Source organism: Magallana gigas, chromosome 7 (genome assembly GCF_963853765.1).
Source record: "Magallana gigas chromosome 7, xbMagGiga1.1, whole genome shotgun sequence".
In the NCBI taxonomy this organism is placed as follows: Eukaryota; Metazoa; Mollusca; class Bivalvia; order Ostreida; family Ostreidae; genus Magallana; species Magallana gigas.
Genome location: NC_088859.1, coordinates 15,888,282 through 15,902,930, shown reverse-complemented (window position 1 = coordinate 15,902,930; position 14,649 = coordinate 15,888,282). Strand labels below are relative to the sequence as shown.

Below are 14,649 nucleotides of genomic sequence, written 5' to 3'. Positions count from 1 at the left end.
ATGACCATTTTTACATTGAGACCTGTACTATATTATACTCATAAACTTTCTTTTCAGGGACCATGATGAGGAATTCTCTGTGATCGACGCAGCCAAAAAGCTGAATGAGGTTCAGAGCATGAAGGGCCTTGGGAGATTCTTCAAACAGGTGGCCCAGTCTGCCCGGCCCAGAATAAAGGGTGGTGATGTGGATGACTTCCTGGGCTGCATTACTGTTCCGATCAAAGTAAGGTGTCGCAGAAAGATTATACTGTAAAATCATATCTGTAGGGGCCAATTTTCAGGGATTGCTGGTTTTATTTACAGGTTTGTTAGGAAAATTTCAGAACTTTAAATCTCAAAAATACAGCTTTAAATGAGAACCATTTTAACAAGAGCTTGGACTTTTGGTAGTTTTGTCAAACAGCAATATGATGTAGGCCTGTCTATTTAATTGTTGGCCATTCAGCCATGGCTTTTTGAAATCAACAAGATTTGTATGGCTTTGAGCTAAGACCATGCAATCTGTGTATATTTCTCTTGAAACAAGCATCATTTTTAACTTGTTTTGACACAAGAAATAAATAGTTACGTCCTACTGAAAGTTCAAGGTCTGGTTAAAATGGTTCTAATTCCACAGTAGTTAATGTACCGTAGCCGTGAGTGTAAAATTTGCAGCATAAATTGTTAAAATTCTGTCTATGAGATTGATTTTTCCTTCTGGCTTGTTAAAAACTCTAAAATGTGAATGCAATTGTATATTCAATTATCTTTTGCGAAGTGTTGGGTAGAAAGGTTCAACACAAACTGTGGATCAGGAAGTGGGAATTGTTTTCTGAAATACCAGGAAAGGTATCACAGAACATGATTGTATTGTACATATTTCATAATCTCTGATAGATTTGACACCAGTGTTATATATACAAACTGGAGTGCTGAGTAAATTTGAGATGATAATAGTGTTTCATTTTATATGAAATTAGCCTGTTTTTTTTTGTTTTTTGGGTTTTTTTGTTTACACGTATAATGGTGAATTACAAGGGCAAGTTTTGGAGGATAATGAGTTGACAAAACTATTAATGATTAAATCTATAGGAGAATGGTTGGTTGGCTTAACTTTTCTGGAAGTTACTTTTGCCTCTGAAATTCTTTACCTTATTATGGATTCAATAAATATGATGATGTTTTCATGATATAAAATTTGCACTTTTTCACACATAGATGATGAAAAAATTTTCTCCTTACCCTTACCCCCCTCCCAAAAAAATTAATATATAAAAGAAAGCTTTTCTCCGCAGAAGTAGGCCACTGTAGCCCCATTTTTTGAAATTACATGGCTGTACACTTTCAAATTGTGTCAAAGTCATATATTAAGACTGTGCCAATGTAGTTTTATATAAATAGGAGTACTAGTATGTACCCTTGCAATGCATGTTAATTAATATAGAATAAAAATAAACAAATCAGTTAATAATAATATTTAAATGGTCAAATGATAAAATCATCCAAGTTAAATAATTGGTTTGCAATTTTAACATACCGTATTTTTCGGGGCATATGTCGATGTGGGGCATAGGCCGAATTGCTCATTTTTAGACAAAATTCAAGAAAAATCCTTAGACTAGCCGAATTGGGGGATAAGCCGATTTTCAATCGATGATTACTATAGTGAAAGTATGACCGCTGATTAAGGAAGTCATCGTATTAAGTATATACTTTCAGAATATCGATGTAGAAAGTCAAAAGAGTAATTAAAGTTATTAAATTTGCTCTACATATATATTTTAAGCAATTTTTAAAAATTAATCTGTGTTTTGTGGCTGTTTGGTTTCTTCCGTATTCGTCGGTGTATCGTTATGTATTGTAATTTTACATAGTGTAAATTTAATTGCAACACCAACCTCCGTGGTTCTGTCTGATAGAACTAAGTATAATATTTTACCAAACCTTTTATATTTTATTAATACCTTATTGCTAAATCTCATTTAATCAAGTTATACTTTGAAAGCTACTTGTAAATACGGGGTATGGCGTCCATTAGCTCAACACATGGTTTCATATTCAGATAGAGTTATCTCCCGTAATCGCTATGAATGAGAAAACGTAATACGAAACATAAAATATTTAATTTGTGTTCTTTCCATTAATTAATTCAATAGTGACTTGCCGTTATGCAGAGAAGTTGTAATGTTAAAAACACAGTTAATGCAATGAAGTGTAATGGTGTACACTAGGCTACGTGCCCCCAGGCTGTGTTTTAGTCACGGGTTTCACACCTTTGTATATACACTCAACACCAGAATACCGTTATTTCATCCAACAGAAAATTAATTGTAAAAACACAAAGCATTTGATTTATACTACACCCAAGACCAGTGATTCCCACGAACGCAGACATGAAGAATTCACAATAATTCCGTCATATTACATTCTATCCGGTTTCGTTTTCTTTTTTACTTCGCAATAATAGTTTCCAGGGTTCATACACGAACGTGGGAAAAAAATTCTTCTGATTGGGATTGTAAAGAAATACCTCGTACAGTACTGTACATTTTATTACTCACGATGTCATTACAAAAATTATCAACGGGACAACTATCGAACAATGGTTCAAACGGATGCAAAAAAACCAACCCTCATAATAAACTGCTACAACAGTACAACGTATAAAAACAGTGGATTTTATATTTTACTGTTAAAGTTTTTCAACTTTGAGTCTAAGATTAGCCGATCCCGGGGGATAGGCCGGGGCTCGCTCATCGGAGAAAAAAATACCGGCCTATGCCCCGAAAAATACGGTAATTGTATGAGTAGTTCATGTAGGTACATATTATGATATCATCAAAATGGTGTTTGCAGGATCTTCCATCAACAGGAATAGAGAAATATTACCAGCTACATGGAAGATCCAGTAAATCCAACGTCCAGGGAGAAATCAAACTGAGGCTGCAGTTTGCGACTCGTGAGGACCGAGGACTCGATGAGGATGATAACTGGACAGATGTGAGGCAACACGAGGACCTCATCTGTCTCTTCATTGAACACGAAGTCAGGCGAATAAGGGTCAGTCATTGTCTATGTTTTAATGTGTGTTCATCCAAGAGATAATATTGAGACTGAGGAAGTTAATTGCTAAGCTATACCCTATGTTTGAATGATTAATTTAGATGATGCTGTCTGATATATTAAATCAAAATATTTAATTGTGAAAATCTCACAAGCTCTTGTCAAACGGAACTATGAAGTATAGACATAAATGTATACTTGTTCGTTATTCACTGGACAGTCTGAGACATGCTTCTAGTCAATGTGTTTTATCTGTGTAGGAGTCACCCAGCTCTTGGAATGGAGTATTACCGAAAGCTGCCACCACAATCCTTCACCAGCATGCTATCCAGGGAGATGTAACGGACGTCCAGCAGGCAGTCTGGTAACTTGTTCTAGCAGTCAACCAACCCTTGTACATTGTGTTTAAATTTGTTGTGTTTGAATATTCTTAAAAGTTCCTGATCTGCTTTTTCACTTTGTCTTTAAGGTTGTTTTTCCTACAATTTGATGCATTATAGTACTATTCTTTATGTAATTTTAGCTTAAGACGCATTATGATCTTATTTATTACCATTTCAAAAGACATTTTCATGATGATAGCATACCTGCTTTGCAGTAGATGGATGGCTTACAGTAGAAAACACATGGAGTATACGTTCAGCTACGAGCTTCTGATGAGGTTTCTGGAAAGTCTGGATCAGAAATGGACTCCAGATTCCTTGTCAAGAGAAGAGGTATCACATGCTTTATACTTCATTGAATAATGATCAGACTATAATGATTCTGATGTGTTTGTGTGACCAATTGCATGGTGTAAAGTTTCCAAATTGTCATAAAATCCATAGTAGAATGTTGTCCTACATACTTATGGTTTTGGCTAACACTGGTAGCTATATGTGACTAGAGTGTTGGAGAAACAGTCACATCTTTTTAACAAATTTGTCTACAGGAGCAGTGTCTAAATGAATCCTTCATGAACTTAAAAGACTACTGCATGAGCCTGATAAAGAGACGGAGGGAGGTGTACCCCTACAGTAACAAGCAAGCCCTGAAGCGACTCGATCAGATGGTCAAGTAAGTTCTGTAGTCCATGGTTGAGTGACTTAGACAGAGGAGAGATATTAAAGTTAATGAAAGATGTACTATGGTTTCATTAATATTCGTTGAATACCAATTTTCGAGGATTTCGTTGTTAATTTGATCCACAAAATTAAATGTTCATTGAAGTGCAATATATATTAGCATTTTGTATTGATAGGGTCATTTATCGTACATGAATTTACGTATCCTTGAAACTGATTTTCACTTTATCCACGAAATTTGATACCCTTGAATATTAATGAAACCACAGTATATATACAAGTCACAGCCTAATTTTTGAATTCATTAGGGTTTTGGTCAGGATATACAGCACAGATGTCTTCAAATATGTCTGTCCATTTGCCAAGGACTTACACTCAGAAATCAACACAGTTGCCAAGGTGTGTATGCAAATCTTAGAATTCAAAATTTGTGTAGCTGAGATCAGTTTCCTAATGAGTTGCTTATTTCATTCAAAGTTGAATTGTTTGTTCTTTTACAGAGAGGCACACTTGAATGGTATGAGAGAGTAATCCATCTCTCCAAAAAATCTTCCAAGGTAAGATGAAAATAAGAACAGCAAGAAAATAGTCACCCTAGAAATTGCATGATCTATATTGGTTCACCTGAGCTGCAAGCTCAAATGAGCTTTTCTGATCATCCTTTAATGGTTTCTGTCCATCTGTAAACTGTTTTGACTTCTTTTATTGGTTCAATTTCAATCAATCTTGATATGATTAAAGCAGTTTTAGGTGAAATGTGATATCGGGATGCAAGCAGTCTGAGATTGAGAAGATTCTAAATTGTTCAAAAGATGACATCTGGACTATTAGTGAGACCCCAGGAGTGGTGCAGAATATTAAGAGAAAACTCTTCAAAAATCTTTCTAGGAACTACAATGCTATTTGTTGTGATATTATAAGGAAATCATCCTGATAGGGAAATATTCGCCCCCGTTCTATTTTTTTTCCGCCCCTTTCCCCCTTGTTGGCAGCGAATGAATTTAAAACTGGGCTAATTTAAATGTTTCAAATTATTCTCTTTTAACATATGGTGTCTGGGCGAATTCAGGACAGGGCAAAATTGTTTGCAAGTGTACAAGGGCAAAAATTACAAGGGGCAAAAATAACCCTGTATACAGTAGTGTACACCTTAATTGAATGTCCAAGGATGACATCCTGACATGATGTTCACTGAGTTTTTTCATCACAGTTGAAAAATTTCAAACTAAAATCATAATTTTTTTTTGCACAGCGACACACCATGGATCAGGAAGAGGACATTATATACAGCCTTATAGACCTGACTAATTGTCTGAACGCGGACCTCTACGGGGCAATCAACGAATACCAGAAAATATTTGATAAGTACGCAGATTAATCAGGCCTCTCTTTTTGATATCCAATTTAAAAGTTTACAAATTGAAACATTCCCACTTGAGTCTATTTTTAATGATTTTTTTTCCTCTACTTTTTTCCACAGTGTTTCAAATGTGAATTACTTTAGTATCACCTACAAGCACTTAGAGAAATTGGTGAGTATTGTTTTCTGACTTCTACATAACAATGTCACAAAATAAAGATGCCACTAAAATTAGCATTCTAATTGTCATATTTAAAGCAATAAGTGAACAGTTAATTAACAATTAATGTGTACAGAATGGTTTTAACAGATTTTCACTGACTTTTTACCTGAAATATAAGCTTAGATACACCGTATTTTAATTAAACTTTTGTTATGAAGCATCCTTGCAAGAGGTCATTTCTTTTCATTTTATAGAACTGGATCTTAATCAGTGGGAAACTTAATAGAATATCTTTTTACTTAGCTATATATGTTTCATGATTTGAATTTAGAATAATCATTGTCTTTATAGATAAAAAAAAATGCATTTATTTAAAAGATATGTAAAATTTTCCATATTGCCTTTATATTATACATAATTATTAGATAGGAAACGCATTAAAACATATGTAGAATTTTCAGTATGATTTGGACTCCTTTTGTACGTGTAAATAGTTGATATGTTGTGTGTGTATATGTGTATACTATAAAGATAGGTACCTGTATATTCATGTATGCCCTAGTCCTGTGTTTGTTGGTGTTACGTTTTGTCTACCAAGCTTACATGTCTCGTGTTTTTCCCGCAGCATTCCAGTCATGTGATAAAGAGTCTCGAGGAGGAGGTCGGTGCATGCTGTTTTTATTTCATTTTTTTCTCATTCTATTTTTGTGGGTTTTTTTGCTTATTTGCAGTGATTTACACCTATCTCATTGTGATTTACAAATTTCTATATGGCTTCATTGTTTGGTGAACACCACTTTTCAGGGATATTGTTATCGAGTTGATCTTCATCAAAGAAAAGAGGAACAAAAATTGATAAGAACTGCACAGTACCATTGTATTAATGTCCATGAATTTAATTCAAATTGTCCTTGAAACTTAATTTTTCTAGTCCAAAAAGTTTATGCATACAAATATTTATGGAATTCTAGTATAATCATATATACAATAAGTAAATGTTGCTCACAAGCATTAATTAGTCAATTAGCTGGCCAGTTTACCATGAAACCAAGCCAGAAAATTTTCCACTTATTTTATATATCATATGGAAAGATGAACTTTTGAAAAATTACGGTGTTCCAAAGTAAATAAATCAAATTAAAATCAGAAAAATAGAATAATGCGTCGGGCCAACACAAAAGTTTTGAGTTTTCCTTCCGCTTCATAGCGACGCAAGTGCAGGGGAATGTAAATACTGCAGCGAGGCATGCATCTACCAGAAAACTCGATCTCATTGAAACACATGTCTTCAAGAACTATATATTTATTAAGATGTATTCTCTATAATAGCATATTTCTTACCGCAGACATCGAATAGATTCAAATTAATATTCTTTTTTCAGTGTGTCAATACTTTTGTAACTGTATTTAGACAGAAATCGCAATCATGTGACACGAAACCAATGTCCAAAACAACTCTATTTGTTAACATGTGCAATTTCTGGAAGAGTTTTAATGACCTGCAAATTAATAGGTGATGACTTATGATGCGTGAAACCTTCCGTATGATGAAATTTGGAGTATAGCTCTTTTATTTCCGCTGTCATAATCAAAAAGTAAAACATCTATTTTGAGTCACTGTGCCACGTTAAGATATTCAAATAAGAAATCAGCAAGCATCAACGGTTTCTTTTCAGGATTTTATCCATACTTTGATACCATATTATATTTTCGACAACCAAGTTAAAAATCATCACTTTTGATTTAAGATTCATAAATATACAAAATGGCCAGCATTCAAATTCATTGACGGGTGATATCAAATTTAATTGTCTGCATTTGTGTTGAAATGATAATTTAAAGAATAAATAAATAACCAAATAATGTTGAAGAATTTTTTTTATGTAGTTTTCATATGAGTGCCCAAGAGATATACAATTCTTATCCTACCCTAGTTTAATTACACTATTTTCTTACACAATTTACTAAATTGATTCAAAATTCAGATTCCTTTAATTAATTTATGTATGCACATCTTGAGTAATATGAAATTTCAGTGTGTAGATTTTGACTACTACCTATTACTGGTTATTTTATCAATGAAAATTCAGATTTTCTTTGTTGCACAGCTTTAAGCCATTTGCTGTATGACTTCCACCAAAATATTCTTCTACATAGCCAATATGCTTGCATGAATTTCATGGGAAATTATTTAAATGAATAGCAAACATGAATATCACGTGAAGAAAATTTAAACTAAAAATAACTTTTAGAAAATTAAAGCAAAACAAATGTTTCAAAGAATTTTGTGCAAAAAATTGTTTTTCATTTTTAAGATAAGCTCTTTTCATGTGAAAATATGAAGCACAATAGGCTGTGTTTGCTTATAGAATGCACCTTCATGTGTATGACCCACATCTCAGAGTTTCTGTTGGCTGTTAATGTACTGAAGCAACAGAGTGTAAACATGTAGTGGACTTTCCCCTATTTTAAAGAATTCCCTATACCAAACTTGTTGAAATGCCTCTTTTTTATTAGAAAAAAATCTAACATACCATATGATATCAAAAACAAAGTTTTAACTTGAATTTGCATTTATATACACATGTAAATAAATTTTTAGATTAATACATTATTTTTTTTTAATGAAACAACTATACATTTTTCATTTGATTTTTTTCAAAAATTTAGAAAATTTACTGTTAAAAATTATTTCCAATGTTTTTTTTTTTGGTACTGTAGTTTTAATTTTGTGTACTTTGCATCCAAAACATGGCACTTTCTGACTTGCAATTGAATTTCAGCTTGGTGAAGAGTTCACTGAATGTATGAAGAAAACAAACTCCAGCAAAGGAAACAAAGTGATGGAGGGAGTTCTAGGAACCACTTACTTTGAACTCTACCTTGCTCTTCAAGAGTTCTGTAAATATGGACAGCAGCTACCAGAAAGGTTAGTATTTGATTTAAATTGGTTCAACCAACATTTAAACATTTTTTTTAATTTTTTTTAATTTACAGTTTTTCATTTTATAATACACTGTACATATAACACATTCATGAACTGTTCAAGTTGATACAATTTTGCATAAACTGAAATGAATAAAGCTCTTGAAGTTAAATATTAAGACATAGATTTTTCCATTCAAACCATCTATCATTATGTTTATCATAAGAAGAGTTTCTTATAGCAACACATTTTTCAATTTCATATCTAAGGTTTAAGTGACATAGTAGACCTGCAAATATTGGAACTTTTTTGTTGTACAGACATTGAAAAATATATTGTTTTGTATACAGGATCAAAAAGTTGATGACTAAGTTAGAATTAGAAGGAGGAGTCTCTCCAAATGATATGTTATACTCATTAAAGCCAACTCTTTTTGAAACAGCATAATATATATGCATACTTAAACTACTCCATAAATCTAAAGCAAAGGAACAGGATGTGAAGACATGTTCAGTAGTTTCAACTTCATTATTACAAAAAGAACATATATCATTATCAACTATTTTTATCTATTTTAGATACGATTTTACAGGAAGAATTCTATGTAGAGTTCTATATTGTAGTCACTGTACAGTAGTATCTGTTGTAACTTTGAAACATACTTTGAAAATATCCTGTAAAATTAGTTCGGAGTAGCCTCTCATGACAATTTTTGAATTCCATCGAATGATTGAGTTTGGAATAATACATTGGACATTTGTATTGATTAAATTATAAATATGTTTAGTGCATTTCTTGTACAAAAGTAATTCAACACAGTAAAAGGGAAGAAAAGGACCAACAATATTGACATAGTTCTCCTTTGAAAAATTTGAGTCTTTAACAAACTTTCGAACAGCACTAATTATGCTGTTATATTGCATAAAACATACTTTGTTCAAATGAAATCTTTTTTCAAATTCAGATTTTGATAAAAATGACCCATCATCATGCATGTAAAAAGTCTTTAATAATTTTTACACCTTTTTTGTACCATTCTTTATAAAACATAGACTTCTTCTCTACTTTGATGTTTGAGTTATGCCATATTGGAGAACATATTATATTATTTAAACGTAATTGTGCCTTGGAAAATTGAATCATGGTTTACGATTGAGTGATAATTGATATTATTTCTTAAAATTTAAGTTTATAAACTTAAGTTTACACAAATTGTTAGAGTATTGTACACAAAGGTGTTCCCCTTAGAATATGAAAACTGCATACTTTAACAAATTTTTACCACTTGACAGTCCTGAGCCATTACAAATAGAGCAGTATTATAAATGGTTCCGATTTGCTGTGACCCAATGGATATCTGTGGCGCAGGTACGCGCTATTCATCGAATCCACAAAGCCATAGAGCTGGATAAGGTAAGGAATATTGTGGCAATGTATTTGTGCAGTCATCATGATAGAAACCATATCTTAAATTTTTTTTATATAATACCCATAGAGTTGCGTCAATCATGCTTTCACTAAAAAGATTAAAATTTTACAGAATTATTGGTGGATAAAGTGAATTTTTAAATCTTTATGATCTGTCTTGATAGCTCTTGTCTTCCAAGGTTGGTATCACTAAGTGTGTACGTTAATTTTCTGTGATGATGGATGTTTAAGAGAGTTGTTTCCCTTGGAACAACACTGGCATGTTTTTTACAGTCTCCACATTATAACAGTTGTTAATCTAGATGTTTTGTGAGCATTGCACACAAGTTGTTTAACTAATGTATGCACTGTTTTAACACATATATATTTATTTTTCAAATATGTGTCTGATTGTATGTTAATATGTTAGGGCAATGTATAAACAATTTGTATTTTATAAACCAACAATACTTTCACTAAAAAAAAACACCCTAAAACACTAAATTTGATAACAAAGATAACATTATCAGTTGTGTCTAAACATAAAAACTGCAAATATATGTAAGTGAGCAATGAAATTTTAATTTGAAAATTGAGCTATTTTTGAAAGAAATTTCCATTATACTTGCTTTTATTTGTAAGTTTCAGATTAATTGCCGGTAATCGTTTTTCAGTCTCTTCAAGTTATTGGATTTTCCTTGTACTTTTAGGCAGCTGATGTTGGGAGCTCAGGTGCCAAGTTTAGCACTTCTGCTGTGGATGTCTGCTGCTGTTTCTCTCAGGTATGTCAATGCATAGGTATGTTTAAACAATGCATAGGTATGTTTACAAACACTGCTTTACAAACATAGCATAGGTATGATTACAAACACTGTATACATACTGAATGTTTACAAAACACTGCATAGGTATATTTACAAAACACTGAAGGTAGTTTACAAAACACTGCTTTGATTGTTTACAAACACTGCTTAGGTGTGTTTAGAATACACTGTGTAGGTGTGTTTACAAACAATAGTTGCTTAGGTATGTTTAAAATACTAGGTGCATTGATATGTTTAAAAATAATGCATAGTAATGTTTACAAAACACTGTGTAGGTATGTTTACAAAACACTGCATAAGTATGTTTACAAAACACTGTGTAGGTATGTTTACAAAACACTGCATAAGTATGTTCACAAAACACTGCATAAGTATGTTTACAAAACACCATGTAGGTATGTTTACAAAACACTGCATAAGTATGTTTACAAAACATCATGTAGGTATGTTTACAAAACACTGCATAAGTATGTTTACAAAACACTGCATAAGTATGTTTACAAAACACTGCATAAGTATGTTTACAAAACACTGCATAAGTATGTTTACAAAACACCATGTAGGTATGTTTACAAAACACTGCATAAGTATGTTTACAAAACACCATGTAGGTATGTTTACAAAACACTGTGTAGGTATGTTTACAAACAAAAGTTGTTCAGTACTGCTTATGCATATTTATAAACATGAATAGGTATGTTTCCAAACATTGCCTAATTATACCCCCGCTCCGAAGGAGAGGGGGTATACTGTTTTACCCTTGTGTTTCTGTCTGTCCGTCTGTCTGTCCGTCCGTAACAAAAATTTCTGTCGCATTTATCTCAGCAACTATTTATTGCAGATGCTTGAAATTTTAACACAGTGTTTGTTAAGGCATGCCATATCGTGGGATATATTTTTGTACCAATCGGACGTCAACTTCCTGTTAAATGACGACTTTGCTTATTTTTTAACCAAAATTTTCAAACAAATTTTCGTCAAAGATTTCTCAGCAACTGTTTATCGCAGATGCTTGAAATTTTTACACAGTATTTGTATAGGCATGCTATATCGTGGGATATATTTTTGTACCAATCAGATGTCAACTTCCTGTTTAATGACAACTTTGTTTATTTTTAGCAAAACTTTTCAAACAAATTTCTGTCAAAGAATTCTCAGCAACTGTTTATCGCGATGCTTGAAATTTTTACACAGTATTTGTATAGGCATGCTATATCATGGGATGTATTTTTGTACCAATCTGACGTCAACTTCCTGTTAAATGACGACTGTTTATTTTTAGCCAAAATTTTCAAACAAATTTTCATCAAAGATTTCTCAGCAGCTATTTTTGGAGATGCTTGAAATTTGTACACAGTGTTTGTTTAGGCATGCCATATTGTGGGATATATTTTTGTATCAATCAGATGTCAACTTCCTGTTAAATAATGACTTTGTTTATTTTTAGCCAAAATATTCAAACAAATTTTCGTCAAAGATTTCTCAGCAGCTATTTATCGGAGATGCTTGAAATTTTTACACAGTGTTTGTTAAGGCATGCCATATTGTGGGATATATTTTCTTACCAATCGGACGTCATCTTCCTGTTAAATGAGTACTTTGTTTATTTTAGCCAAAATTTTCAAACAAATTTTCCTCAAAGATTTCTCAGCAGCTATTTATCGCAGATGCTTGAAATTTTAACACACTATTTGTTTAGGCATGCCATATTGTTGGATATATTTCTGTACCAATCGGATGCCAGCTTTCTGTTAAATGTTGACTTTGCTTATTTTGCATATTCACATCAGAGCGGGGGTATCACTAGTGAGCATTGGCTCACAGATATCTTGTTATATTCTAAACAGTACTTATGTTTATTTACAAACACTTCTAGGTTTGTTTACAAACACTGCTTAGGTTTGTTCTCAAACACTGCTCAGGTATTTATCTTAATACTGCTTAAGTAAGGTTGAAACACTGCATAGATATGGTTACACATACACTTTTTAGGTATGTTTACAAACAATAGTAGAATAAGTTGAACTGTTTACAAATTTTAAGGCCAAAATAATGTATGTTTTGTTTCTTGGGCACCACCACTCTAATCATTGTATTGTCATATTGAAACTTTGGAACTTACTTTTTTTAATTTTACAGTTAGAATATGAAATAGAATTGTTTCCTTTAGCAAATCTTGCAATAGAATTAAAAATAGAAGATCTGTCTGCTACATTACATTTTGAATTTTTTGGCCAGAGAAAATAAACTTTAATTCTTATATGGCCCAAGATCAAAACCAATTTCAAGTTTTCTTGATATTGAATAAAAAACTATACTTGTTGAAAGTTTAAAAAAAAAATTGTTGAAAAAGATTATGGCAACAAGAATCATACATAATTAATAAAGCAATAAAAAGCACTGCTAAACAAAAGTAAAACAATTTCATCACTTGTTTTGAGCAATTTCATTTTGACCAGATTTCAGAATTCTGGAGACAGCTGGACTGGCCCGACTTGGTAGATGCATTCTCAATGGTTCTGAAGCTAACCAAGGTCAGTATAATCTACTATAAAAGTGGTTATTTGCACTGGTGGTTAAGTACGCATTTTCTATAGTCAGACAATACGCTTGGGTGTTTAATATGCAGATGCTTCATTTATTTCTCTAAAATTTTCATTTTTTTTACCATATGCGTGGGGTATTTTATGCATTTTTAAACTTAGCGCATAACTAATGTTAATTTCCCCCATGCGTAAAATACGACTTTTGCAGTATTCAGTTACCTCCTTTGTAAAGCGAAAAGCCTGCTTATGCTTGTAACTAAGTGAGAAATGTTTTGTTTTCAGGACATGTCTGACTGTGCCAAGATATACGCTGATGAGATTCATCAGAAACTGATTGACAAAGGTTACTATGATGATGAGGGCCAGTTTGACGTCACAGAACAGGTTTGAGTAATACATGTATTTTAGATTGTTTGACTCACTAAAGTCCAAATGTTATATTACTAGTTGGCTATTTTTAATAAAAAAAATTAGTCAGTCTGCTTACTTATCAAAGAAATCTTTTAATTGTGTCACTGAAGGCATGTTTTGACGTCACTAAACTGAATGAGTACTTGGAAGTATTTGTCCCACCAAAATGTGGGGTCCAAATATGCCAATCTTGAAAAATCCAGACTCATTGCTTATTGTGAGTCACCAAATTAATATCACTTAAACTTAAAAAAAAAAAAAACCAAGTTGTGACTGTGTGCAATTTAAGCATAGCACTTTGTTTCAAGGATATATACTTATATGTATCCTTAAAGCTAGTAAGGTTTTGATGAGCAAATTGAATCATATGCGACTTTTTCTTGTGTTGTTACAGTTGAATCATTTTTTAAAAACAGTCAAACAGATACCAATCTCTGAATACTTTGCAGAGTTTCTTTTTACAAAGCCTTGGAACTAACTTATTGAACAACCTACTAAAGGAATATTCTACCTTTTTTTAACCAACCCTTGGAACTAACATATAAAACAACTTACGAAAGTAATATGAAGTAAGGAATTTGGTTAATTGATGATGATAGTTCACGTTGATTAAGACCTGACAAAAGATACTCAAATGAACCAGCTCTGAGTCCTAATCTGGTCCTTCATGATTTGTCCCTTTATAACAATCTCCTGGAACAAACAAGTTAAAAGTCCTGCTAAAGTTATCATTTTGGGAATTTGTATTTGGTGGGGACCAATAGTTCACTTTGTAGAGAACCCGACAAACAAAGCTCGAAGTCTCAGTCTGATCCTTCATGTTTTCTCCCGTTTTTGTCACTGTGCAAATATGTCATTAATTGTTCCGATTGATTTTGAAATGGACATTTTCCCATAAGTATT

The 14,649-nt window shown here is 32.5% G+C and overlaps 1 protein-coding gene across 3 annotated transcripts in view; it reads left to right on the top strand.

Annotated features, from left to right (window-relative positions):
- Positions 1-14,649, top strand: part of LOC105347160 (BAI1-associated protein 3) — a 55,966-nt gene that overhangs the window by 30,334 nt on the left and 10,983 nt on the right. Inside the window, exons 9-24 of one of the 3 annotated variants that reach the window (XM_011456090.4) lie at positions 58-226; positions 2,839-3,042; positions 3,306-3,409; positions 3,644-3,761; positions 3,977-4,101; positions 4,418-4,508; positions 4,610-4,666; positions 5,362-5,474; positions 5,590-5,641; positions 6,258-6,293; positions 8,416-8,561; positions 9,851-9,971; positions 10,151-10,165; positions 10,676-10,747; positions 13,249-13,323; positions 13,618-13,719. In XM_011456090.4, coding sequence (XP_011454392.3) covers positions 58-226; positions 2,839-3,042; positions 3,306-3,409; positions 3,644-3,761; positions 3,977-4,101; positions 4,418-4,508; positions 4,610-4,666; positions 5,362-5,474; positions 5,590-5,641; positions 6,258-6,293; positions 8,416-8,561; positions 9,851-9,971; positions 10,151-10,165; positions 10,676-10,747; positions 13,249-13,323; positions 13,618-13,719 — 1,600 coding nt within the window. The remainder of the gene's footprint in view (positions 1-57; positions 227-2,838; positions 3,043-3,305; positions 3,410-3,643; positions 3,762-3,976; positions 4,102-4,417; positions 4,509-4,609; positions 4,667-5,361; positions 5,475-5,589; positions 5,642-6,257; positions 6,294-8,415; positions 8,562-9,850; positions 9,972-10,150; positions 10,166-10,675; positions 10,748-13,248; positions 13,324-13,617; positions 13,720-14,649) is intronic. The other 2 variants (XM_011456092.4, XM_011456091.4) reach the window with 2 other exon arrangements.